Source organism: Pristiophorus japonicus, chromosome 10, assembly GCF_044704955.1.
Source record: "Pristiophorus japonicus isolate sPriJap1 chromosome 10, sPriJap1.hap1, whole genome shotgun sequence".
NCBI lineage: Eukaryota > Metazoa > Chordata > Chondrichthyes > Pristiophoridae > Pristiophorus > Pristiophorus japonicus.
In genome coordinates, this window is record NC_091986.1 from 111,595,228 (window position 1) to 111,619,824 (window position 24,597).

Below are 24,597 nucleotides of genomic sequence, written 5' to 3' on the forward strand. Positions count from 1 at the left end.
CCTGGTGGAACCCAAACTGAGCATCATTAGCAGGTTATTGGTGAGTAAGTGCCACTTGATAGCACTGTCAATGACACCTTCCATCACTTTGCTGATGATTGAGAGTAGTCTGATGGGGCTGTAATTGGCCAGATTGGATTTGTTCAGCTTTTTCTAGACAGGACAAACCTGGGCAGTTTTCCACATTGTCAGGTAGATGCCACTGTTGTAGCTGTACTGGAACTGTTATGTATGTTGATTGGGTTTTACCTGCCACCGGAGGGCGTGACTGTCGGAGTCCTAATGGTTACTGGCAGACACTTGCAAGCCATGTATGTAATGTTGGAAGCCATGTTGAATCCTCACTTTGAGAGTAAATAAACTGGAGTAAGGTCATGCCTGAACTAGCTCACCGTACTTAGCCTCGTGGAGTTATTCGATACTTAACAATTAGCGACGAGTTAAAAATACGAACTTTCACGCAACCATGTCTGTTGGAATTTTGGAGAAATTCATGGAAGGGGAAGACTGGGAGGATTTCACTGATCGCCTCGATCAGTACTTCATAGCCAACGGAGTGGAAGGAACCGAAAACGCAATTAAGCGCAGGGCAGTTCTCCTCACCATTTGTGGGTCAAAAATTTATGGCCTTATCAAGAATCTACTCTCACCGACTCAACCAATGGATAAGACTTATGATGAATTGTGTACGCTGGTTCAGGATCACTTTAAACTGAAGGAAAGCATCATCATGGCGAGGTATCGTTTCTATATGCACAATCGCTCCGAGGGCCAGGACGTGACGGAATTTGTCGCTGACCTGAAACATCTTGCTGGGCCGTGCAACTTCGGAGCTGCGTTGGAGGAAATGCTGCGGGACTTTTTCGTGCTTGGCATTGGCCACGAGGTCATCCTTCGAAAGCTGCTGGCTGCTGAATCTCTAGACCTGAGCAGGGCCATCACCATCGCCCAGACATGCATGTCCATGGACGAAAACTCAAAACAGATATCTTCCCAGCATCGAAACTCACCGGCAAGTACTTTGCATAAAATAATATCGTCGGCAGGCAGAACTGCACATGGCAGGGCCTACTCGTCCGCGTTCGTACGACCTGTAACTACTCAAAGTCCGCCATCGGGGTGAATCAAATCTCGTCTTGTTGGTGTTGAGGGGGCTATCATCGGGCCCATCAATGCCGATTCAAGCAATGTGTGTGTAAAGGCTGTGCACAATTGGGCACCTTCAGCGAATGTGTCCGCAACCGAGCAAGCGTGCTGTGACACACCACGTGGCTGAGGATGATCGATCCAGCGTGGATCAAGCGGCACAGGCAACTCAACCTGAGATACAGGATGAAGAAGTGTATGGGGTACATTCTTTTACCAAAAGTCCTCCGATAAGTTAAATTAAATAGGGTTCCAGTATCCATGGAATTGGACACGGGTGCGAGTCAGCCAATAATGAGCCAGAGGGCTTTCGTAAAGCTGTGGGACACTAAGGCAAAAAGACCCAATCAATGCGAAGCTGCGTACCCACACCAAAGAGCTCATACCAGTCATTGGCAGCGTGGCAGTAAAGGTATCGTACAATGGAGCTGTGCATGATTTATCGTTGTGGATTGTTCCAGGCAATGGCCCAACGCTGTTCGTCAGGAGTTGGCTTGAGAAAATTAAATGGAACTGGAACGATATTAAAGCCTTATCATCAGTGGATGATGCTTTGTGTGCTCAAGTGCTGAGCAAGTTTCCCTTGTTGTTCGAACCAGGCATCGGCAACTTCACGGGAGCCAAGTTGCAGATCCACCTAGGCCTGGATGCAAGACCTGTCCATCACAAGGCTCGCGTGGTTCCGTACATGATGAGGGAGAAGGTCGAGATCGAACTGGACAGACTTCAACGGGAAGGAATCATATCTCCAGTTGAGTTCAGTGAATGGGCCAGTCCAATTGTCCCGGTGTTGAAAAGTGATGGCACGGTCAGGATCTGCGGCGACTACAACGATCAACCAAGTCTCAATACAGGATCAATACCCATTACCCAAAGCTGACGACCCTGTTTGCAATGCTAGCGGGGGAAGTCGTTCACCAAATTGGTCCTGACCTCCGCTTACATGACACAGGAGCTGGTTGAATCTTAGAAAAAACTGAGGTGCATCAACATGCACAAAGGTTTGTTTATCTACCACAGATGCCCTTTTGGAATTCGCTCGGCGGCAGCCATATTTCAGAGAAACATGGAGAGTTTGCTGAAGTCCGTCCCGAGAACCATCATGTTCCAAGCTGACATCCTGATCACCGGTCGTGATGCCACCGAACACCTGCACAACTTGGAAGAGGTTCTACGTCGTCTGGACAGAGTGGGACTCAGACTGAAATGCTCCTAGTTAATTTTCATGGCACCAAAAGTCAAATTCCTGCGGAGAAAGATTGCAGCAGATGACATCAGGCCTACGGACTCAAAGACAGAGGCCATTAAGACTGCACCCAGACCCCAGAGTGTGACGGAGCTGCATTCGTTCCGGTGTCTTTTCAACTATTTCGGTAACTTTCTACCTAGTTTGAGTACATTGCTAGAGCCCTTGCACATGTTGCTGAGAAAGGGTAATGACTGGGTTTGGGGCAAATCTCAAGACAGAGCCTTTAAGAAGGCCAGGAACCTTCTATGTTCCAATAAATTACTGGTGCACTATGACCCATGTAAGCGGTTAGTGCTGGCCTGCGACGCCTCATCATATGGGGTCGGTTGTGTGCTCCAGCAAGCCAATGTATCAGGCAAACTCCAACTAGTTGCATACGTGTCCAGAAGTCTGTCTAAGGTTGAAAGAGCCTATAGTATGGTAGAGAAAGAGGCTTTAACATGCGTATATGGGGTTAGGAAAATGCACCAATACCTGTTTGGGCTTCGGTTTGAGCTTGCAACAGACCACAAGCTGCTCATTTCATTGTTTTTTGAGAGCAAAGGTATAAACACCAATGCCTTGTCCCGCATCCAAAGGTGGACACTGACATTATCCGCTTATGATTATGCCATCCGTCACAGACCAGGCACTGAAAACTGTGCTGATGCGCTTAGCCGGCTGCCATTGCCCACAACCGGGGTGGAAAAGCCGCAGCCCGCAGACTTGCTGCTGGACATGGATGCCTTCGAGAGCGAGGGATCACCCATCATGGCTCGCCAAATTAGGACCTGGACAAGCCAGGATCCTGTACTGTCAAAAGTAAAAAGGTGTGTCCTAAATGGAAATTGGTCTGCCATTCCCAGGGAAATGCAGGATGAAATTAAGCCTTATAGCCGCCGCAAAGATGAATTGTCTATTCAGTCTGATTGTCTGTTATGGGGTAATCGTGTTGTTATGCCAAAAAGAGGCAGGGAAACTTTTGTGCGAGATTTACACAGTACCCACCCAGGCATTGTCATGATGAAGGCCATTGCCAGGTCTTACGTTTGGTGGCCCGGCATTGACTCGGACTTGGAGTCATGCGTGCATCAGTGCAACACTTGTATGCAACTGAGTAACGCACCTGTGGAGGCTCCGCTGAGTCTGTGGTCATGACCATCTAAACCATGGTCAAGGATCCACATAGAGTTTGCCGGCCCCTTTCTCGGCAAAATGTTTTTAGTGGTAGCTGATGTTTATTCCAAATGGATTGAATGCGTAATCATGTCATCTAGCACATCCACAACCAGTATTGAAAGCCTCCGGGCCATGTTCGCCACTCATGGCCTGCCCGACGTCCTTGTCAGGGACAATGGACCGTGTTTCACCAGTTCAGAGTTCCACGAGTTTATGACCCGTAATGGCATCAAGCATGTCAGGTCTGCCCCTTTCAAACCCGCGTCTAACGGTCAAGTGGAGCGAGCTGTCCAAACCATTAAGCAGAACCTAAAACACGTGCTCCCTACAGACCCGCTTGTCCCGCATTCTGCTCAGTTACCGGATGAGACCCCACTCGCTCACCGAGGTCCCTCCTGCCGAGCTGTTAATGAAGAGAGGCCTCACAACCAGGCTCTCCCTTGTACACCCGGATCTCAATGATCATTTCGAAACCAGAAGGCAACAGCTGCAATGGTACCACGATCATGCGGCTGTATCATGTGACATTGCTGTTCATGACCCTGTGTTTGTCTTGAATTATGGTCATGGCCCAAAGTGGGTTGCTGGCACAGTTTTGGCCAAGGAGGGAAACAGGGTATTTGTAGTCAAACTGTTAAATGGCCAAACGTGCAAGAGGCACATCGACCAAATCAAACTGCGATTCACAGACAACCCAGAACAAATTGAAGATAACATCATCATCGACCAACCAACACACATCCAACAATCAGTTGACCCTTGTGTCATTCATGAATACGAACCTATCATCCCCGACAGTCCTGTCAGACCGACTGCTCCGCAATGCAGCAATGGTCCTACTAACTCAACAAAGCTTGGGTTCGAACTGAGAAGATTAACCAAGGAGCGGAAGGCCCAGGAGCCATCTCAACTTGTAAATGCAACCTGTACCAAGGACTTTGGGGGGAATGATGTTATGTATGTTAACTGGGTTTTACCTGCCACCGGAGGGCGCGATTAATGGTCACTGGCAGACACGTGTAAGCCGCGTATATAATGTTGGCAGCCATGTTGAATCCTCACTTTGAGAATAAATAAACTGGAGTAAGGTCATGCCTGAACTAGCTCACCGTACTTAGCCTCATGGAGTTATTTGATACTTAACAGGAACAGCTTGGCTAGAGGCACAGCTAGTTCTGAAGCACAAGTCTTCAGCACTATAGCTGGGAGGCTTTCTGGGCCCATAGCCTTGCACTCAGCAATTTCTTGATACCACATGGAGTGAATTGAATTGGCTGAAGACTGGCATCTGTGACGGTGGGGGGGGGCCTCAGGTGGAGGCCGAGATGGATCAACACATCCACTACCGCTGCTCTTGTCGGCTTTAGTGCGCCAAGGAAAGTGGTAGTGCTTGACTTAGTGCTCCACTTCCTTCCTGGAGTGCTGAACTGGAAATTCTCGCCAGTGTCCTTCACATAGTGCCCGGCAATACTTTTGCGCTACTGCAAAAGTTATCGCTCCAAACACGGCACTATACAATTTCTCCTCCTAACTTTCTAAAGTGCTCTCTATGTACAGAGAGGCACCTCAAAGCATTTCACAAGGTGTGGAAAAATGGTGGATGATGAACAGAAAGGAAAGGAAAGGAGAGTAAAAGTATTACACTGGCCAAGGTGTTTTGAGGAGGTTTTTGAATCTAGGGAGAGAAGTGGTAAAGTAGAGTGATCTAGGAAGGGGATTCTACAGGGCTGAGGCATAATAAGCAAAAGTAGTCATTGCTGGTGAAGCAAAGTGTATGGAAAATGAGTAATGACCCAGTGTAGGGGGAGTGGAGATCATGCACAGAACCCCAGGACAATATGATAAGAAATGGAGAATATGACAAGGGCCCCACATGATGATGTATCAAAGTATCATTCTCAGTAAGCTTACTTATTATGGTTACTTATTACTCTCAGTGTGTTATTTAATAGGTTAATGGTGGTCTACAGTTTCATGATTAAACAACACATAGGTTTGAAGTGTAATATGGGTCTTTCTGTCTTCTCTTTAACAACAGGAACAGAATCATTACGAGATCAATATGTCCAAGATACCAAAATGGGATTTGTGATAAATGCCATTTATTCTATGGCCCACGCTCTACACAACATGCAACAAAGCTTGTGTCCCGGAGTTAATGGGCTGTGTGATGACATGAAACCAATCGATGGGAGAATACTGCTGGACTTCCTCATGAAAATCAATTTCACCGGAGTATCTGGAGATATCATCTCTTTTGATGAGAATGGAGATTCACCAGGAAGGTACAAAATAATCCATCTATGAAAGTGATCAATATTTGCATAGTCTTCCATTAAAATGTTTCAATTGTGATTATCAGACCACGATTATTGCATAATGATCTATAACAACTCATTGAATTGCATAGACATATGGCAAGCATGATTAGAAAAGAGTTAAACAAATTACGAAACTTCATGAAACATGTCAACAACCATCCACACTGGTCATTTTGCAGTTCTCTTAATTTCATTGTTTATCTGCATTAATACCTTATTCTCTTTAGGTCTACAGTATTTCTATTTGGTACTGGTGTTTCCAGTTGTTTGTGCAAAAGCCATCACTATTAATGTGCCGTGCATTTGCATTAGTTATAAAAGCTCCAGACAGTCAAAAGCTGAAGTGCATATCCAAAGAACAATTTGAAATTGAAGTGTTAAAAATACATACAAAAAAAAATCAAAATATTTTTCAATTAAGTTAGCAAGATACTGGTTAAAAGCATATTGATTTATTGAGCCTTCAAATACTAAAATGTATATTTTCTATCTCTCTGTAACATTCATTGGATGTTAATATCTTTGGTTTCCAGTGCAAAAATTAGTTTTTAGCTATAGCCTTATTTATCTTTTGAAATACCAGCTACTTTAATACCCCACAGATATCGTGAATGGACAGAAACAATTATTTAGAAACACACACAAGCAGAGAGAAGCTCAATATCACATCTTCATTGTAAATGTAAAAGCCGGACACAGTAACTTACAATTCAATGTATAAAGGATTCTGAAGCATTGTTCTAACAAATTATTCTCGCCTATAGGTATGAAATCATGAATTTTAAAAAGCTGGCCAAAGAATATTTTGATTATATTAATGTTGGAAGCTGGGACAACGGAGAGCTGAAAATGGACGATGATGAAATCTGGTCCAGCAAGAATCTTGTTATCCGGTCTGTCTGCAGTGACCCATGTGAGAAAGCTGAAATAAAGGTGAGTTGACTGTTTTTGGAAAGCATATTAAATAAAATAATGGCCCGGATTTTGTGGTAATAATAAGGGTGAGGCCATCAGTGCTCATCATTATTCCGGGTTAATTGGACAACATGTTCTGGTGCCCACACATGTGCAATTAAATGCAGAAATCTGGAAGTTGCTGTTAGAGATACCCCACTCCTCCACATGGTGCACTGTAACAGCCCTCGCCGATAAACAATGACTGATCATCATGAACTTGTTGTACTTACCTACTAGTTCTACACGAAAAACGGCAGAAAAAATTAGGGTTGATGCATTCAGGAGTAAGTGAGCTTTTAATAGTGTGCTGAACACTCTCTCTGACCCTGAAAAATATATGTTAAAATTGTGGCGTCTCATTGGGGTCAAAATTGCCCCTTTTTGCACCGACCTGTTAGCGCCTCCAAGGGCACAAATGGGGCGCAAAATTCTTTCCGCCTGGGGGTGGGGGGGGAGGGGCTACCTGCTCCCGGGAAATTGTCCGGGTGTTAGCAGAGACGCTGTCACGGCAGCGTAGCATCCCGGGGGTAGCTTCCCAGGCCGATGCGCAACCGGTGATGGTGTCATCGCCGTGTGAAGGTGACCCCTTAGCGCTGCGTGTCTACCCCTTTCCGCATCATGGCAGATATTGCCCTGCTGCCCGCAAGGCTGGCACGAGCAGCTGTCAGCACCAGCCTTGTGGGTCGTGAAGTGGGCCGACATCCGCTCTTGGCGAAAGTTAAAGGGAGGTCACCAGCGCTCCGCGGTGCCTTCTTGACGGTTTTGCCGACTCTCTGGTTGGCTCCAATACTTGCACCCTAGCGTGGTCCAGGCCGCCATCATGCAGCCCAGCACTCTGTTTTGGGTGCCAGGCTGCAACCCCGGTACCATGCTGCCCTGGTGGCCTCATGGAGGCTATCAGGTGTCTTACAGAGTGCGCAACAACCCTCCCCTTGGAGTGAAGAGGCGGGGCCTTGAAACACATCAGCGCTATGTGGAGCATCCATGTAGCACTGCTGATCGCACCTCATTAGCGCCACTGGACCTGCCCCTACAGGACGGGAGCGCACGAGATTGCGCTCCAGGTCCTCTGAGGGGCGATGTGGCCAATTCCACTGTCCTGGTGGGACATCCGCGGTGGACGTAAGGTGTACCGCCCTGAGCAGGTTACCGCCCCCAATCAGGGAGCAGGGCTCTTTCACCCCCATTGTTTCAGAAGAAAATTAGTGTTGGAGATTAGAAAAATAAAAGTTAACTTTTTTTTACTTTTCTGTCTGTCTCTTTTATCTCTCTTCTTCAATCCCATCTGCATTTACCAATCTTTATTTTGTTTTCTGTACTTTATTTAAATCTAGTTTATATTTCTTGCATTTTATACTTCCTGGTTTGGATTCTGCGTGGCTCACTGAGGATTCTTTAATCTAATTCGTTGAAGAACCTCAGTTTTTTGACCTGCTCACAGACGCCACAGATCCCTTGTCGTGGCGCCATGCTGAAACAGACACTGGATTAGAGGAAGTCTCTGCTCTAAAGCTGGTCAAAACTTTGTGGGCAGCTGACAGTGAGGTGAACCACGAGTGCCATTCCTTCCCCGCTGACCGCAAAATCCGGGGGATCGATTTTAACCTTACCACCCCGTTCCCACTGTAATCACAGTGGTACCTTTTTAACCTGCTCCTTGCATGTATGTGGCTGAGATGCCCTGCCAATAGCAGGTGAGAGCCTCATGAATGTCCCAAAGTTGAAGTCCAATTACATCAATGGAACACCGATTGCATTGTAACTGGGCGTGAGCAATGAAGCTGTCGTGTGTCCCTATCAGGCTGAGCCGCTCTATAGATGGTCTTTAGAAAGGAGAGGACCTCCAAGGAATGTTTAGGCCTCCGCAATCCTGGACTCCCATCCCAAAGCCCCCACCCATGACATAACCTGCTTAATTCCGAGTCTTCCTTTGGTGCTGACCGGCAGCATTTGCCTTTTGGAAATCTAAATACACCACATCCATCGGTACACCTCTAACCACCATGCTCGTTATATCCTTAAAAAATTCCAGTAAATTAGTTAAACATGATTTCCCCTTCATGAATCCATGTTGCATCTGCTTGATTGCACTATTCCTATCTAGATGTCCCGCTATTTCTTCCTTAATGATAGTTTCAAGCATTTTCCCCACTACAGATGCTAAACTAACTGGCCTATAGTTACCTGCCTTTTGTCTGCCCCCTTTTTTAAACAGAGGCGTTACATTAGCTGCTTTCCAATCCGCTGGTACCTCCCCAGAGTCCAGAGAATTTTGGTAGATTATAACGAATACATCTGCTATAACTTCCGCCATCTCTTTTAATACCCTGGGATGCATTTCATCAGGACCAATGGACTTGTCGACCTTGAGTACCATTAGCCTGTCCAGCACTACCCCTCTAGTGACAGTGATTATCTCAAGATCCTCCCTTCCCACATTCCCGTGACCAGCAATTTTTGGCATGGTTTTTGTGTCTTCCACTGTGAAGACCGAAGCAAAATAATTGTTTAAGGTCTCAGCCATTTCCACATTTCCCATTATTAAATCCCCCTTCTCATCTTCTAAGGGACCAACATTTACTTTAGTCACTCTTTTCCGTTTTATATATCGGTAAAAGCTTTTACTATCTGTTTTTATGTTTTGCGCAAGTTTACTTTCGTAATCTATCTTTTCTTTCTTTATTGCTTTCTTAGTCATTCTTTGCTGTCGTTTAAAATTTTCCTAATCTTCTAGTTTCCCACTAACCTTGGCCACCTTATACGCGTTGGTTTTTAATTTGATACTCTCCTTTATTTCCTTGGTTATCCACGGCTGGTTTTCCCTTCTCTTACTGCCCTTCTTTTTCACTGGAATATATTTTTGTTGAGCACTATGAAAGAGCTCCTTAAAAGTCCTCCACTGTTCCTCAATTGTGCCACCATTTAGTCTGTGTTCCCAGTCTACTTTAGCCAACTCTGCCCTCATCCCACTGTAGTCCCCTTTGTTTAAGCATAGTACGCTCGTTTGAGACACTACTTCCTCACCCTCAATCTGTATTACAAATTCAACCATACTGTGATCACTCATTCCGAGATACTATCTCTAATCTCCACCCACAATGATTCAACATTTTGTTCATTAGAGCCAATATCATCTCTCACAACTGCCCTGATATCATCCTTTATTAACAGAGCTACCCCACCTCCTTTCCCTTCTTGTCTATCTTTCCGAATTGTCAGGTACCCCTGTATGTTTAATTCCCAGTCTTGGCCACCCTGCAACCACATTTCTGTAATGGCCACCAAATCATACCCATTTGTAATGATTTGTGCCGTCAACTCATTTACTTTATCTGCAATATATTACCAGAAGTCAAGGCTATAACTAACCAGAACATCTTGTAACTAGTGGAAATAAAGAACCAATATTTATTTTATCAACTATTAGCCCTTGATGACATAACTTGTTTCAATACATCTGCTTCCTTGGGAAGCAGGGAATTTATCTTGTTTGGAACTTCACACTTTGGAAAAATAGACCAAAAGCATGGGCTCAAAAAACAGTTTGACTTGGTCACTTTAATGATGCAACCAGCTCAAACTTCAATATTCTGTATCCCAACTGGTTAGGAAATCGGCCTATGGAACAGGCTATCAGCCTGTGTCCAAGTTGTTGGAGATGTGTGTTTGAGTTTCAGAGTGGAAGACAATCGATGGACACAAGAGGGCAGGTAATTTTGTAAATGTAAAATATGTAAGAAATAATGTGAGGCAAAATAATTATAAATATAAAATAAAAGTTAATGTGTTGAATGTAAAAAGAGAGAGTGAGGAAATAGATGCAAGGCTAGTTTTTAAAACTTTTTGATGTGTTTATTTACGCACAGATATCAAAGTAATCTGAGAAAATTGAATGAAGTAGCGCTAAAGATTGCAGAATTTTAAACATAAATGAGTTACGCCCATAATCACTATCTATGATCTTTTATGCTGGTTCAAAAGTTCATCTGCATGAAGCAGTCCCTGCCCACAAAACTGGCCACATCCCCAGTTCGAAAAGCCGCGTTTCCACGATTGCACCTGTTCAGGTGTGTTCATCGCATAACGCCCAGATTCTCGGGAGCACAGACACCCGTGGTCACATGAATCCAACGTTAATCACCTGTACCTGCAGTGACCAGCAGTCAATTCAAGCTTGACCCAGGTCAGTTTTTCCCGCTGCTGCTGCAATTACTTTAAATGACTTTAGTTTCAGTTTAAATTAGTCTAAATTCAAACACTTACAGACACACACCTGTGGGGCTTCAATTTACTGTTGGTCACAAGTCATAGATGCCAAAAGCATTCAATTGAAGCCAATTAATAAGTAAGACAAAAGTGAAGAGTGGTTCATTTCTTGGCAATCCCTCTCTTTGTGCTGATGGGTAATTCCCTATTCCAATCACAAATCGATGATGATTGCACTGATTCATGTGAGATTTTACATTCAGATAAACACTAATGAGTTTATGCGGAAACCTGAGTGAAACTTCACCTGGGCAAAACTGACACAGTGTCCAGCATATTCTGGGAACACTTTGGCGATTCTGTCCCTTGCAGATAATCTACATCTTTATTTTTACATATTTATTACCAGGGCTAGTGCAGGGATACTACTTTAATGTTACAGTTATTCAGCTATTCCTTTACATCTGAGGCTACATTACTACTCTGAAGTTAGATGATTTTTCCACTTCATGATCTGTGGTCTGAAATTATTTTTAAAATGGCTAACTTTAGAAGTGCAGAATTCTCTGGGGCTGACAGCAGCGTAAAGGTTAATATGATATCGCATTGCACCAAACAGAATTTAACATAGTTTGTTCCAACATTTTCTAAAACAATCAGTATGATAAATTGTATTCTGATAGTAACAAAGGTTTATTTCGTATCTGATGCATTTATTCAATAATATATTATACTGGGTCAACATCAATCAAACTGAAAGTAACTTTGGCTTCCATTCACTTAGAAAAGCCACATTGATTTAGAAATTAATCTGCTAATGCAGGATACTAACCTTATCGGCTTGTCAAGTACAGCTTAAAGCATTCTAACAAAGGCATTCATCTCAGAGTGGTTACTTTTTAATATATTTTATTTCTGATCAGAGAAGAATTTATGTGCCACAGAATTATATATCATTCAAGAATGATCATTTAACAAAGAATATATGAATCTCTTGAATAAGTGTATAGCACTAAAAAGAAAGAAAATGTAAAAGCATTAATAGCTTTCGACAATGGAAACATTAAAAGGACATGGTATACAGAATGGCTGTGTGCAGTCAGGTTAAGAAATGTGCTGAAATGTACAATCTGAGAAAAGAAGCATTGATTACCAGGAACATATATGATAGCTGGCTCAAGTTATACCTAGCACAAAGGAAGATGGTTGTGGTTGTTGGAGGTCAATCATCATAGCCCCAGGACATCACTGTAGGAATTCCTCAGGGCCGTGGCCATCTTCAGCTGCTTCATCAATGAACTTCCCTCCATCAAAAGGTTAGAAGTGAGGATGTTTGCTGATGACTGCACAGTGTTCAGTGCCATTTACAGTCCTCAGATAATGAAGCAGTCCATGCCCGCATACATCGAGACCTGGACGACATTCAGGCTAGGGCTGATAAGTAGTAAGTAACATTCGTGCCACACAAGTGCCAGGCAATGACTATCTCTTACAAGTGAGAGTCTGAACACCGCCCCTTGACATTCAATGTTATTACCATCGCCGAATCCTCCGCCATCAACATCCTTGGGGTCACCATTGACCAGAAACATAACTGGACCAGCCACATAAATACTGTGGCAACAAGAGCAGGTCAGAGCCAGGGTTTTCTGCGGTGACTGTCTTACTTTCTGACTCTCCACCACCTACAAGGCACATCAGGAGTGTGATGGAATACTCTCTACTTGTCTGGATCTGTCGTTGGGAAAATACTGGAGTCCATTATTAAGGGGGCAGTAGTAGGAAATTTGGAAAAGCATGATTCAATCAAGAAGAGTCAGCATGGTTTTATGAAAGGGAAATCATGTTTTCCAAATTTGCTGGAGTTCTTTGAGGATGTAACAAGCAGGGTGGATAAGGGGAAACTAGATGATGTGGCGTATTTGGATTTCCAGAAGGCATTCACTAAGGTGCCACATAAAAGGTTACTGCACAAGATAAAAGTTCATGGGGCTTGTGGTAATATATTAGCATGGATTGAGGATTGGCTAACTAACAGAAAACAGAGAGTCAGGATAAATGGGTCATTTTCTGGTTGGCAAACAGTAACTAGTGGGGTGCCACAGGAATCGGTGCAGGGCCTCAACTATTTACAATTTATATTAATGACTTGGATGAAGGGACTGAGTGTAACATAGTGTAACATAACCAAGTTTGTCGATGCCGGTGAGAAAGTGAGGAGGACACAAAAAATGAGTGGGCAAAAATTTGGCAGATGGAGTATAATGTATGAAAATGTGAGGTTATCCACTTTGACAGAAAAAATAGAAAAGCAAATGATAGTTTAAAAGGAGAAAAAATGTAAAGTGCTGCAGTACAGAGGGACTTGGAGGTCCTTGTGCATGAAACACAAAAAATTAGTATGCAGGTACAGCAAGTAATCAGGAAGGCAAATGGAATGTTGGCCTTTATTGCAAGGGGGATAGAGTATAAAAGCAGAGAAATCCTGCTACAACGGTACAGGGTATTGGTGAGGCCACACCTGGAGTACTGCAGTTTTGGTTCTTCCTCATTGTTAAAGACAGATCTTTGTCAAATAGGCAATCAGGGAACTCTATAGTGCTGAAATTGATGGCCTTATCGTCCAAGGCCACTGAGATCCGCCGACATTCCTCTTCGGGTTCCGCCCTGTGCCAGTTTGAATTTGGACTGGAGCGGGCTGGAGGGAAGAACCACCGGGAACCGCCCACTGACGTCAGCAGACGGCCAAGTGGCGCAAGTGACCTCCCGCCCGCCGAGATGCCAGATTGGTGCGGGCGGGAGTCGGTGGGAGTCGGCGCCAGAAGGGGGAAGGACCGCTGCGGGGAAGCTGGTCTGTCCCCAACGGTAGGTATGAAGACCTGCAAAAAAAGTTTAGTGAGCATTTGAAAAAAATGTTTCTTACAGCGACTTACCTGCTTAGGGTCCCCTGAAGCTGTTCAGGTTTTTTTTGCATTGATTTTTCTTTTCAGCTCTTCGATCCTCCATGGGCCCGACACCATCCTCGATGGCACTTGGGTGGCAAGAGCCTTTGTCGCCGAAATTGGGAGCTCCCACCTGCTGCCATCCAAATTGACAGCATAAGTCCCTCTTTTGCCACTGGACACTCTTTCAAGGATCTTTTTGCCTAAACTCCGGCTCATAGTACCATCAGGTATCTCGGCGGTCCTTTGGGTGGCACTTGGGCGGCCCTTGGCCTTCACCAATTTCAGCCCCTATGGCTTTAGAGAACAGAGGCTGGAGGGTTATTTACATTAACATCTGCTTATAAAGCCATAGTTTGGTAGCTCGCTTTTTTGGGTTGCTAGGTCTCGAAGTAAATAGTTAAATAATCCTGGTAAAGTTCCTTACCTGACCACATTGTTTCCTGGGACACCAGGAATGACCTCACCATGTCAGATTTACTTTACTTGACGCTGTACACCCTGGCTGCCACATGATGCGCCAGGTTGACACCATCCCACGCCAATACCATAAAGCATCCCTACAATGTACAAGTCATTCCTTTCACATTCATCACCATTGCGGGATACTATAATGTCTCGTCATTCACTGCAACTCACTAAATCACTTCCAAATGTGCACACAAGAATGCAAAGATAAAGGTTTCAATGTTTGAAAGCACATTAACAGAAATTTTACATGAATATTGCATAAAACACCCAAGTGCCTTCTCTTGAATGATGTTAGTTGGTATGATTGCATGAGGGTGAGTGTGAGGGGTGACTAGAGAGATGGGGAAGTGATAATGTAGATATAGAGAGATGGGGAAGTGATAATGTAGATAGAGAGAGATGGGTGGAGGTGCAAAATAAGTTTGTGTGAGTAAGGATGTGCAGGAGTAGGGAAGGCAGAGTGATGTGGATGTGATGAGTGGCACAGCAGGATGAGGTTGAGTGCGGCTTTGCAGTAACATTTTGCGATCTATTGAGATCATTGAAAGGTTTGTACCACTGCAGCCAGTTCCTCCTGATGACATCCCTGCTTGTGTCCTCCTGTGCAATGTGCAACCAGGCTACTTGGTGTCCTGGGGAGGTTTATTCCACTCATGGGAGGGGAAGAGGACCTCCCCACGTGCTGTGACTCTCCATAAGCATATGGGGGGGGTCAAGGGAGAGACTGGATGCAGCCCAATGAGGGCAAAATCATTTTGGACAGCGGGTTGGAGCCAGCAGAGAGGCTGGGATCTGTCACCGATGTCGCCTGCCGCAGACCCACCAAGGTAGGGGAAATCATGGCCATATTTTCAGGTTGATGATCTTTCATCAGAACTCTGTCTAATCCTTGGCCTCTCTAGCTGTAATGCATTGTGCTCCCCCCACCTTCTTTTGGTGCTCTGTGGCCGTCATCCAATTCTTCTGTTTGATGATACCTTTTGTTGCTGTGCCTCCTCCAACTCCAATCCTCTTTGCATTGCCACGTTGTACAGAATGCAGCGAACTGCAAAGACACAGCCCATTTTGTCCAGGCCAGATTGTAGGGAGCCCCAAGAACAATCAAGGCATCTGAACTTTTGCTTCAATAAGCAAATGGTATGCTCTATGATGTTCCTGTTGGTCCCGTAATTCTCATTGTAGCTGTGTTGTTAAGACATGGTGAGGTTGAAGAGGAATGTCATTGCCCATGTGTGTAGGATTCAGCCCTTGTCCACGCAGTCATTCTCTGACATTCCTGAATGGGTGGAGAAGTGGGGGTGAATGGCGGGGGGTGGGGGAATATTGTATGGTTGAGTGTCATAGAATGAAGGCTTCACGGCAGTTGCCAATGAAATTGCTGCAGACTTACATTATTCTTCTGCGGTGATATCACATCTGTTAAACATTTATGGAGTAGAAGCCCTTCGTATTCTTGAAGCTTGAGCACAGAGCTTGGAGACACAGCTGGGTGAATCGCAATCAGCCACCAAAGAATTCACTTTAGGAGTAGAAGCAAGTCTTCCTCGATTTCGAGGGACTGCCTATGCTGATGGATTGTAAACAGAGTGGAAGCTGAGAAATTGGTTATAGAAGAAATTCAATTTGACATCGGTAGTGGGTAAAATGATGGAATCAATTATTAAGGATGTCATAGCAGTGCATTTGGAAAGAGGTGACATGATAGGTCCAAGTAGCATGGATTTGTGAAAGGGAAATCATGCTTGACAAATCTTCTGGAATTTTTTGAGGATGTTTCCAGTAGAGTGGATAAGGGAGAACCAGTTGATGTGGTATATTTGGACTTTCAGAAGGCGTTCGACAAGGTCCCACACAAGAGATTGATGTGCAAAGTTAGAGCACATGGGATTGGGGGTAGTGTACTGACATGGATTGAGAACTGGTTGTCAGACAGGAAGCAAAGAGTAGGAGTAAATGGGTACTTTTCAGAATGGCAGGCAGTGACTAGTGGGGTACCGCAAGGTTCTGTGCTGGGGCCCCAGCTGTTTACACTGTACATTAATGATTTAGATGAGGGGATTAAATGTAGTATCTCCAAATTTGCGGATGACACTAAGTTGGGTGGCAGTGTGAGCTGCGAGGAGGATGCTGTGAGGCTGCAGAGTGACTTGGATAGGTTAGGTGAGTGGGCAAATGCATGGCAGATGAAGTATAATGTGGATAAATGTGAGGTTATCCACTTTGGTGGTAAAAACAGAGAGACAGACTATTATCTGAATGGTGACAGATTAGGAAAAGGGGAGGTGCAAAGAGACCTGGGTGTCATGGTACATCAGTCATTGAAGGTTGGCATGCAGGTACAGCAGGCGGTTAAGAAAGCAAATGGCATGTTGGCCTTCATAGCAAGGGGATTTGAGTACAGGGGCAGGGAGGTGTTGCTACAGTTGTACAGGGCATTGGTGAGGCCACACCTGGAGTATTGTGTACAGTTTTGGTCTCCTAACCTGAGGAAGGACATTCTTGCTATTGAGGGAGTGCAGCGAAGGTTCACCAGACTGATTCCCGGGATGGCGGGACTGACCTATCAAGAAAGACTGGATCAACTGGGCTTGTATTCACTGGAGTTCAGAAGAATGAGAGGGGACCTCATAGAAACATTTAAAATTCTGACGGGGTTAGACAGGTTAGATGCAGGAAGAATGTTCCCAATGTTGGGGAAGTCCAGAACCAGAGGTCACAGTCTAAGGAGAAGGGGTAAGCCATTTAGAACCGAGATGCGGAGGAACTTCTTCACCCAGAGAGTGGTGAACCTGTGGAATTCTCTACCACAGAAAGTTGTTGAGGCCAATTCACTAAATATATTCAAAAAGGAGTTAGATGAGGTCCTTACTACTAGGGGGATCAAGGGGTATGGCGAGAAAGCAGGAATGGGGTACTGAAGTTGAATGTTCAGCCATGAACTCATTGAATGGCGGTGCAGGCTAGAGGGGCCGAATGGCCTACTCCTGCACCTATTTTCTATGTCTATGTTTCTATGAAAGAGGTTGTCATGTACAACTCAAAAAAGGACTGTAACCTCAGAACCCGAGGATTCTAAGAGGTAAGTATCTAGGTCATGTACCTAGATGCGAAATATTTAAGTTCTTTGGGCTTGATTTTCGGCTCGTTTGCGTCACTGTTTGTGCCCCGGAGGGGCAGTAAATGGTGTTTCGAGGCATATTGCCAGGCGTTCAGCTGTTAGCACCCGGACGGTAAATTAGGCTCCTGTTTTGTGGCGGCGCAAATACTTACCGCCCTGCCCTCTTGTTTCACTGAGATCATGACATCAATCGTCATTCAATGCTCCGCTAGCGCCCCGGATGAAAAATTCATCTCTAACTTCTCATTTAACACCCGCCCCAGGAAACGTCTGAAAAACCAGGCATTCCCAGGGTGCAGCAAGCGGTACTGGCAGTGTATTTAAATGCATGGATCAGGATCCTATATCGCAGCTCACATTGATTGCAACGGTTGAGCACAATCTCAGACTTGCAAACGGCACTTTTATCTGCCATTACAGCATCCTTACAACGTCAGCGAGAGAATATAATGCGGCATTACTAATTCACCAGCGTATCATTCTGGTAGCCATTGCCAAGCAGCATCAAGCTAGAAAAAGAGCTACTGGCCATATCGGGACATGGATGAGGAGAGGGCAAAGATATCTGGGGAGGAGGGCTTACCCCCCCACGGGTTTACATGCACCAATGCTCATACTTCCAGCTCTCTTAGGAGCAGGGTGTGAGAAGGCTGTGCATCCAAAAGGAAGTGCTGACAGATATATCATCTCCTACAGTCACACCGATGTCTGGACTGCTCTGGAGGCAGCCTTCAATATCCCTCTTAACATGTCTCTAAATTCATTGTGGTGTGCTGCATGCTGCACAACCTGGCCATCATGAGGGGCCAGGCATTGCCAATGGGGATTGCAGGGCCACCTCAGGAGGAGGAGGATGATGAAGACGAGCCTGGAGAGGCACTGATTACACAGCCACTACATACAGGGGAAGCAGCGCGGAGATGCTGCGGGAGCAAGAGCCGCTCATAATGGACAGGTTTGCTTGAGTGGAGGAAGCTGAGGGATGCATCTAATACTGGCCAAGCTATGTGCCATGAAGGCACATCCAAGCTGAGCTTCGCAATGATACACAAGACAACAACGGTAAAGACTCAAAGTTATAATTTTATGAACAAAAGTATCAAACAATACCCAAACAAATGCAACAACTCAATTAAGAAACAATTTCAAAAGATGCGAGAAAACAGCAAAAGCAAGCGATACTACAAACCATCAAAGCAAAACTATTCAATAAAAAGCATCTTGCCGCAAGTTACTCAGGTTAAAATAAATTATTAAAAAATAACTATGTACAGGAGAACTCATTACATGTGAATGCATTTGCACATGGTTGTACGACCCCTTATTGGGACCTGCCCTTAGATTTCCCCCCTTCCCTTCATTCCCTTCCCACACCTGCTGCTCCTCCTCAATGAGGCCTCAGTACCTGAAGCAAGACAGCGTGCCGACTGCTGTGTTAAGGGGGCAGACAGTGCAGACAATGCATGACGATGCCCTGGACCAGCTCTGGGCCTGAAAGGCTCATGCCATACACTATGGAACACCACTGTTACTGATGGATGCCACCTGCCTCTGTGACTGGGCAATGATGGCCTCACTTGAGTCCTGAGTTGCACGGACAATGCGTGATGCAGCCTCCGCAACAATCACACCATGTTTGTCATTCTCTGGGATCCTATCCAATACACCCATGAGCTCACAATGCATCTCTCTGTTATCCCTGGACATTGTCACCAAGTCCAGTTCAATGTCTGCCTGCACTTCAGCAAGCCAACTGTGCCAACTCAACCTCCAGAGAGCTAGCCTCCGAGATTCCCCTCCCGCACCTCGTTACTGTTGATGACTGGGGCCAGGAGCCTCTGACAACTCAAACCCCGAGAACTCGGCCTCGTCCCCAGATGTATTGTGTCCAGACGGGGCAACTGGTGAGCTGTGCAGCTCAGGCATAACACTCTCTTTGCATGTCTCATCATCTCCACTATGGCTAGATATAGATGGCTCCCTTGACGGCTGTAGCACTAGTGGCTGGCCATCTGCAAGTAAAAAACAACAGACATGTGGTTAACAGCAGGGAAGGGGGCAGGGTGATTCAGGAAGGTGACATTGGACATGTACGTGTAAAGGGGCTAGGTCACTTCATATTAGGGCTCAATGAAGTCACAGCAGTCGCATGATCCATTTACATACCCTCACTACCTGAAGGGGGCTCAGCATCGCTTCCAGCAACTGGCCAAACTGTGGCTCCCATGAGGGCCGGCATCCATTCCTCCACATCAGTTAAATCCAGGAACTGAGGCGAACCTCCGCCTGTATGGCGCTGCTCATGCCTGTTGTTTGAGAGCCTTGCCTGCAATGAGATAATTAAGAAGGGTTCAGTGAGGGTGCACCTCCTGTTGTGCTACATATGCCTTCCATAGTTCAATAGCTGCCAATGTGTGGATGTGCAAATGTCTTCACTTCAATGTGTGTGGATGTTGCATGAAGTTCCTGAGCGATTGGGAGAAGGTGAGTGGGCGGTATATAGGGGCTCAAGGTCATCTTTATGAAACGCATAACAGCAGTGGGAATGTAGTGCGAGGAGGGTTCACAAGGATTAGGGAACAAGAAGGTATGTGCATCCTGAATTCGGAGGCAATGGCTGGAGAAATGAGCCTTCAACTTTCTGATACATTCTGCAACCCACACCATGGCCTGCAAGACATTGAGTTGAGGCAGATCCATCAAAGACTTCACATAGTCTCTGACATTCATGTTGGAAGGATAGCAGGCATACATAAATGTGAAAGGTACTTACCCCGATGACCCTCGTGATCACCCTTTCTGGCCACCGTGTCTACCGTGGACACCTCCTGTGCAATCTCACACCAGATGTGCTTAAATACGCTTGGCAGTGGCCTCCCTCCCCCAACCAGATGCAGTGATGTCCACCACCTTTCCATTGCCCGCACTAATGCCTCAGTAGCCTTCGATGAAAACCTCCTGGAACACTGCCTGCCCTCCTGCTGTGCTATCTCTGCTGAAGTCCCAAAAGTTGGCTGGTTCATCTGCACATGTTCATAGGAAGCCACCGCGCCCTGAAATCCCGCCTTCGCCTGGGAAAACTTAAACACATCTGCGCATGCGCAAAATGGCCGCCTTTTTTAAGGCCGCAATTTTCGACACGGGCACAAAAAATTTGTTGTGCAACATCTGATTTATGATCATGGATCCTCATTTTTTGACGAAATTTCCAGTCGAGGGCATAAACTTCTTTCAGACGGTATCGGGACCACCCCGCTGCTATTAACACCCCGAAATCAGTAAAGCTGAAAATCCAGCCTTTTATTTAGTGATCTCAGTGGTTCTTGTTAAGCTTGAGTAACTAATTAGTCTTTGATTAGTTCACATCGAGGTGCAAATAGAAAAATAACAGTGTAATTTAATACATTAAAATAGTTTACACCTAGTTAACAGCAATTCTATAAATAATCACCTTATATCTAAAGAGTTTATTTTAAGTTTCTGATTAGAATGGATGGACAACTGCGATTCCTGCACCATGTGGGAACGTCAGGACACTTCACGTGTCCCAGAGGTCCATGTTTGCAGGTAGTGCCTCCAGCTACTCGAACTCAAGGTGAGGGTTTCTGAACTTGATGGGCAGCTGGATTCACTGCAAGGTGTGGGGATGGCTGAATATGTCCTGGATTGCACGTTCCAAGACGTGATCACCCCACAGCCAGATAGAGTTCAGAAAAGCATGTGGGAGGCCAGCCAAAAGGATAGGAAGAGTCAGGCAGCGCAGCAATCCTCTGGGAGTGTGACACTCTCAAACCAGCATTGAACATCAGTGAGGGCGACAACACCTTGAAGGAGCACAGTCCCAAGTCTGGCAGTGTGAGGCAAAGGACTGCACGGGGTGTACAGTAAAATGTAGGAACACAGTAGTAATTGGGGAATCCACAGTCAGGGGGACAGACAGGCAGTTATGGTAACACCAACATGAGTCCGTGTGATTTGTTGCCTCCCTGGTGCTAGGTTAAGGGACATCACTGAGAGGGTGCAGAACATTCTGTGGAGGGGCGGGGGGGGAGGGGAAGAGCCAGAAGGCCTGGTCCATGTCAAGACCAATGACATAGGGAGGAATAGGGCTGAGATACTGCAGTCAGAGTTTAAGGAGCTAGGGAGGAAGTTGAAAAGGAGGAACTCAAAGGGTCCTCTCTGGATTACTCCCAGTGGCATGCACTAGTGAGAATAGAAATAGGAGGATACGGCAGGAGAATGCATAGCTAGAGACATGGTGCAGGAGTGATGGCTTCAGATTCCTGGGAGATTGGGACCAGTTCTGTGCCAGGAGGGACCTGTTCAAGATGAACAGATTGCACCTGAACAGAGCTGGGACCAGTATCCTCGCAGGCAGATTAACTAGTGCTGTGGGAAAGGGTTTAAACTAATGGGACAGGGGGGTTGGGCACCAAGATGTAGTATGAAAAAGTAGAAACAAGGTGCATAGAAAACTGGGAGAGACAGTTAGAGATAGAAATTGATATGTCCTTACTATACAGTACAAATGCACACGAGGCCCATGCTTGAGAGAAGGTCACTCTGTGACCAGCAACTTTTACTCCAGCACTGAAGTGATGAAGGTGGGTGGAGCTTCCCCTTTTATACCTGAAAGACCAGGTTAGGAGTGTCTCCCACAAGTTCACCACCTAGTGGTCAATGTTCTCACAGTGTACAACTAGTCAGTTTATACATGGGTTACACTGACAGTTGAATGCATGATATCATCTCCCCCCCAAAGTCTTATTGGGATCACAAGTTAAGTCTCTCTGGTGGTTTACGCTCCCTTGTAGAGCGCCTGAGTTGGGGCTCCGGTTGTTGGGCGCTGGCCTGAGTGTCTGCTGTTTGTGGTGCCTCAGGCCTGTCCGGACTGCCCACAGTAACTGGGCTCTCCTCCACTTGGTTCCGGTGTTTGGCCACCTGAGGAGGAGTGAACTCTACATCGTGTTCTTCCTCTGCTTCTTCTATGGGGTTGCTGAACCTTCTTTTTGTTTGATCCACGTGTTTGCGGCAGATTTGTCCACTGGTATGTTTAACTACCAGAATCCTATTCCCCTCTTTGGCAATCACAGTGCCTGCGAGCCATTTGGGCCCTGCAGCGTAGCTGAGAACAAAGACAGGGTCATTGACATCAATACATCGCGCCCTCGCATTCCCGTCGTGGTAGTCACATTGTGACTGGCGCCTGCTCTCAACAATTTCTTTCATGGTGGGGTGTTTCAGGGATAACCTGGTTTTGAGCGTCCTTTTCATCAGCAGCTCTGCGGGTTGGACCCTGTGAGCGAGTGTGGTCGGGATCTACTGGCCAACAGGAGGCGTGATAAGCGGCTTTGTAGGGAACCCCCTTGGATTCTGAGCATCCCCTGTTTGATTATATGCACTGCTCATTCTGCCTGGCCGTTTGAGGCCGGCTTGAACGGTGCCGTTCTGACATGGGTGATACCATTTCCTGCCATGAAGTCCTGGAATTCAATGCTTGTAAAGCACGGGCCATTGTCACTGACCAAGACATCAGGTAGACCTTGGGCAGCGAACATTGCCCGTAGACTTTCTATTGTGGCCGAGGATGTGCTTGAATTGAGAATGTCACACTCGATCCATTTGGAGTAGGCGTCTACTGCAACCAAAAACATTTTTCCCATGAAAGCACCTGCGTAGTCCACATGGATGCTTGACCATGGTTTGGCGGGCCAGGACCAGGGTCTAAGGGGGGCTTCCCTGGGCGCATTGCCCAGCTGGGCACACGTGTTGCACCTGCGAACACAAAGTTCCAGGTCTGCATCTATCCCTGGTCACCAAACATGTGACCTGGCAATTGCCTTCATCATGACAATGCCCGGGTGCTCATTGTGGAGTTCTCTGATGAACATCTCTCTGCCCATCTGGGGCATGACTACTCAGTTTCCCCATAGTAGGCAATCAGCCTGAATCGAAAGTTTATCCTTGCGCCTGTGAAATGGTTTGAATTCCTCAGGACATGCCCCATATGTGGCTGCCCAATCCCCATTAAGGACACATTTCTTGACTAAAGACAGTAGCGGGTCTCTATTTGTCCAGACTTTGATCTGACGGGCTGTCAAAGGTGAGCCTTCACCTTCGAAAGCTTCCACAGCCATGACCATCTCAGCAGCATGCTCGGTTGCCCCCTTGGTGGTGGCTAGTGGGAGCCTACTGAGTGCATCGGCGCAGTTTCAGTGCCCAGTCTGTGCCGAATTGTATAGTCATAGGTGGCTAACGTGAGTGCCCACCTCTGTTTGCGGGCCGATGCATTTGCATTTATGGTCTTGTTGTCAGCCAAAAGGGACGTTAGGGGTTTGTGATCTTTCTCCAGCTCAAATTTCCTGCCGAACAGATACTGGTGCATTTTTTTTACAGCATATGCACACGCAAGCGCTTACTTTTCTACCATCCCGTAGCCCCGTTCTGCCTGGGACAGACTTCTGGAGGCATAAACTACCAGCTGTAACTGACTCTTGGCATTAACATGCTGCAACACACACCCGACCCCATAGGACGATGCGTCGCATGTTAAAACAAGTTTCTTACATGGGTCCTATAGCGTTAACAGATTGTTGGAGCATAACAAATTTCATGCTTTATCAAAATCCCTTTCCTGACTGTCCCCCCAGACCCATTCACGACCTTTGCGTAGGAGCACGTGTAGCGGTTCTAGCAGCGTGCTCAATTTGGGAAGAAAATTCCCAAAATTGTTCAGGAGCCCCAGGAACGAACGCAGCTCCGTCGTGTTACGGGGTCTGGGTGCTCTCTAGATCGCTTCCGTTTTGGATGCAGTAGGTCTGATCCCGTCTGCTACTACCCTCATCCCCAGAAATTCTACCTCTGGAGCTAGGAAGACGCACTTCGCCTTTTTCAGTCACAGACCTACCCGGTCCAGTCTGTGTAGCACCTCCTCCAGGTGGCGGAGGTGTTCTTCAGTATCACAACCCGTGATGAGGATGTCATCTTGAAAAACCACTGTCCTTGGAATCGACTTGAGGAGGCTTTCCA

General features: G+C 46.1%; 1 protein-coding gene across 1 annotated transcript in view; it reads left to right on the top strand.

The window, feature by feature from the left end:
* Nucleotides 1–24,597, top strand: part of grm5b (glutamate receptor, metabotropic 5b) — a 929,621-nt gene that overhangs the window by 681,729 nt on the left and 223,295 nt on the right. The window contains exons 4-5 of the mRNA XM_070892001.1: nucleotides 5,592–5,838; nucleotides 6,639–6,807. Of these exons, the coding sequence (XP_070748102.1) occupies nucleotides 5,592–5,838; nucleotides 6,639–6,807 (416 nt within the window). The remainder of the gene's footprint in view (nucleotides 1–5,591; nucleotides 5,839–6,638; nucleotides 6,808–24,597) is intronic.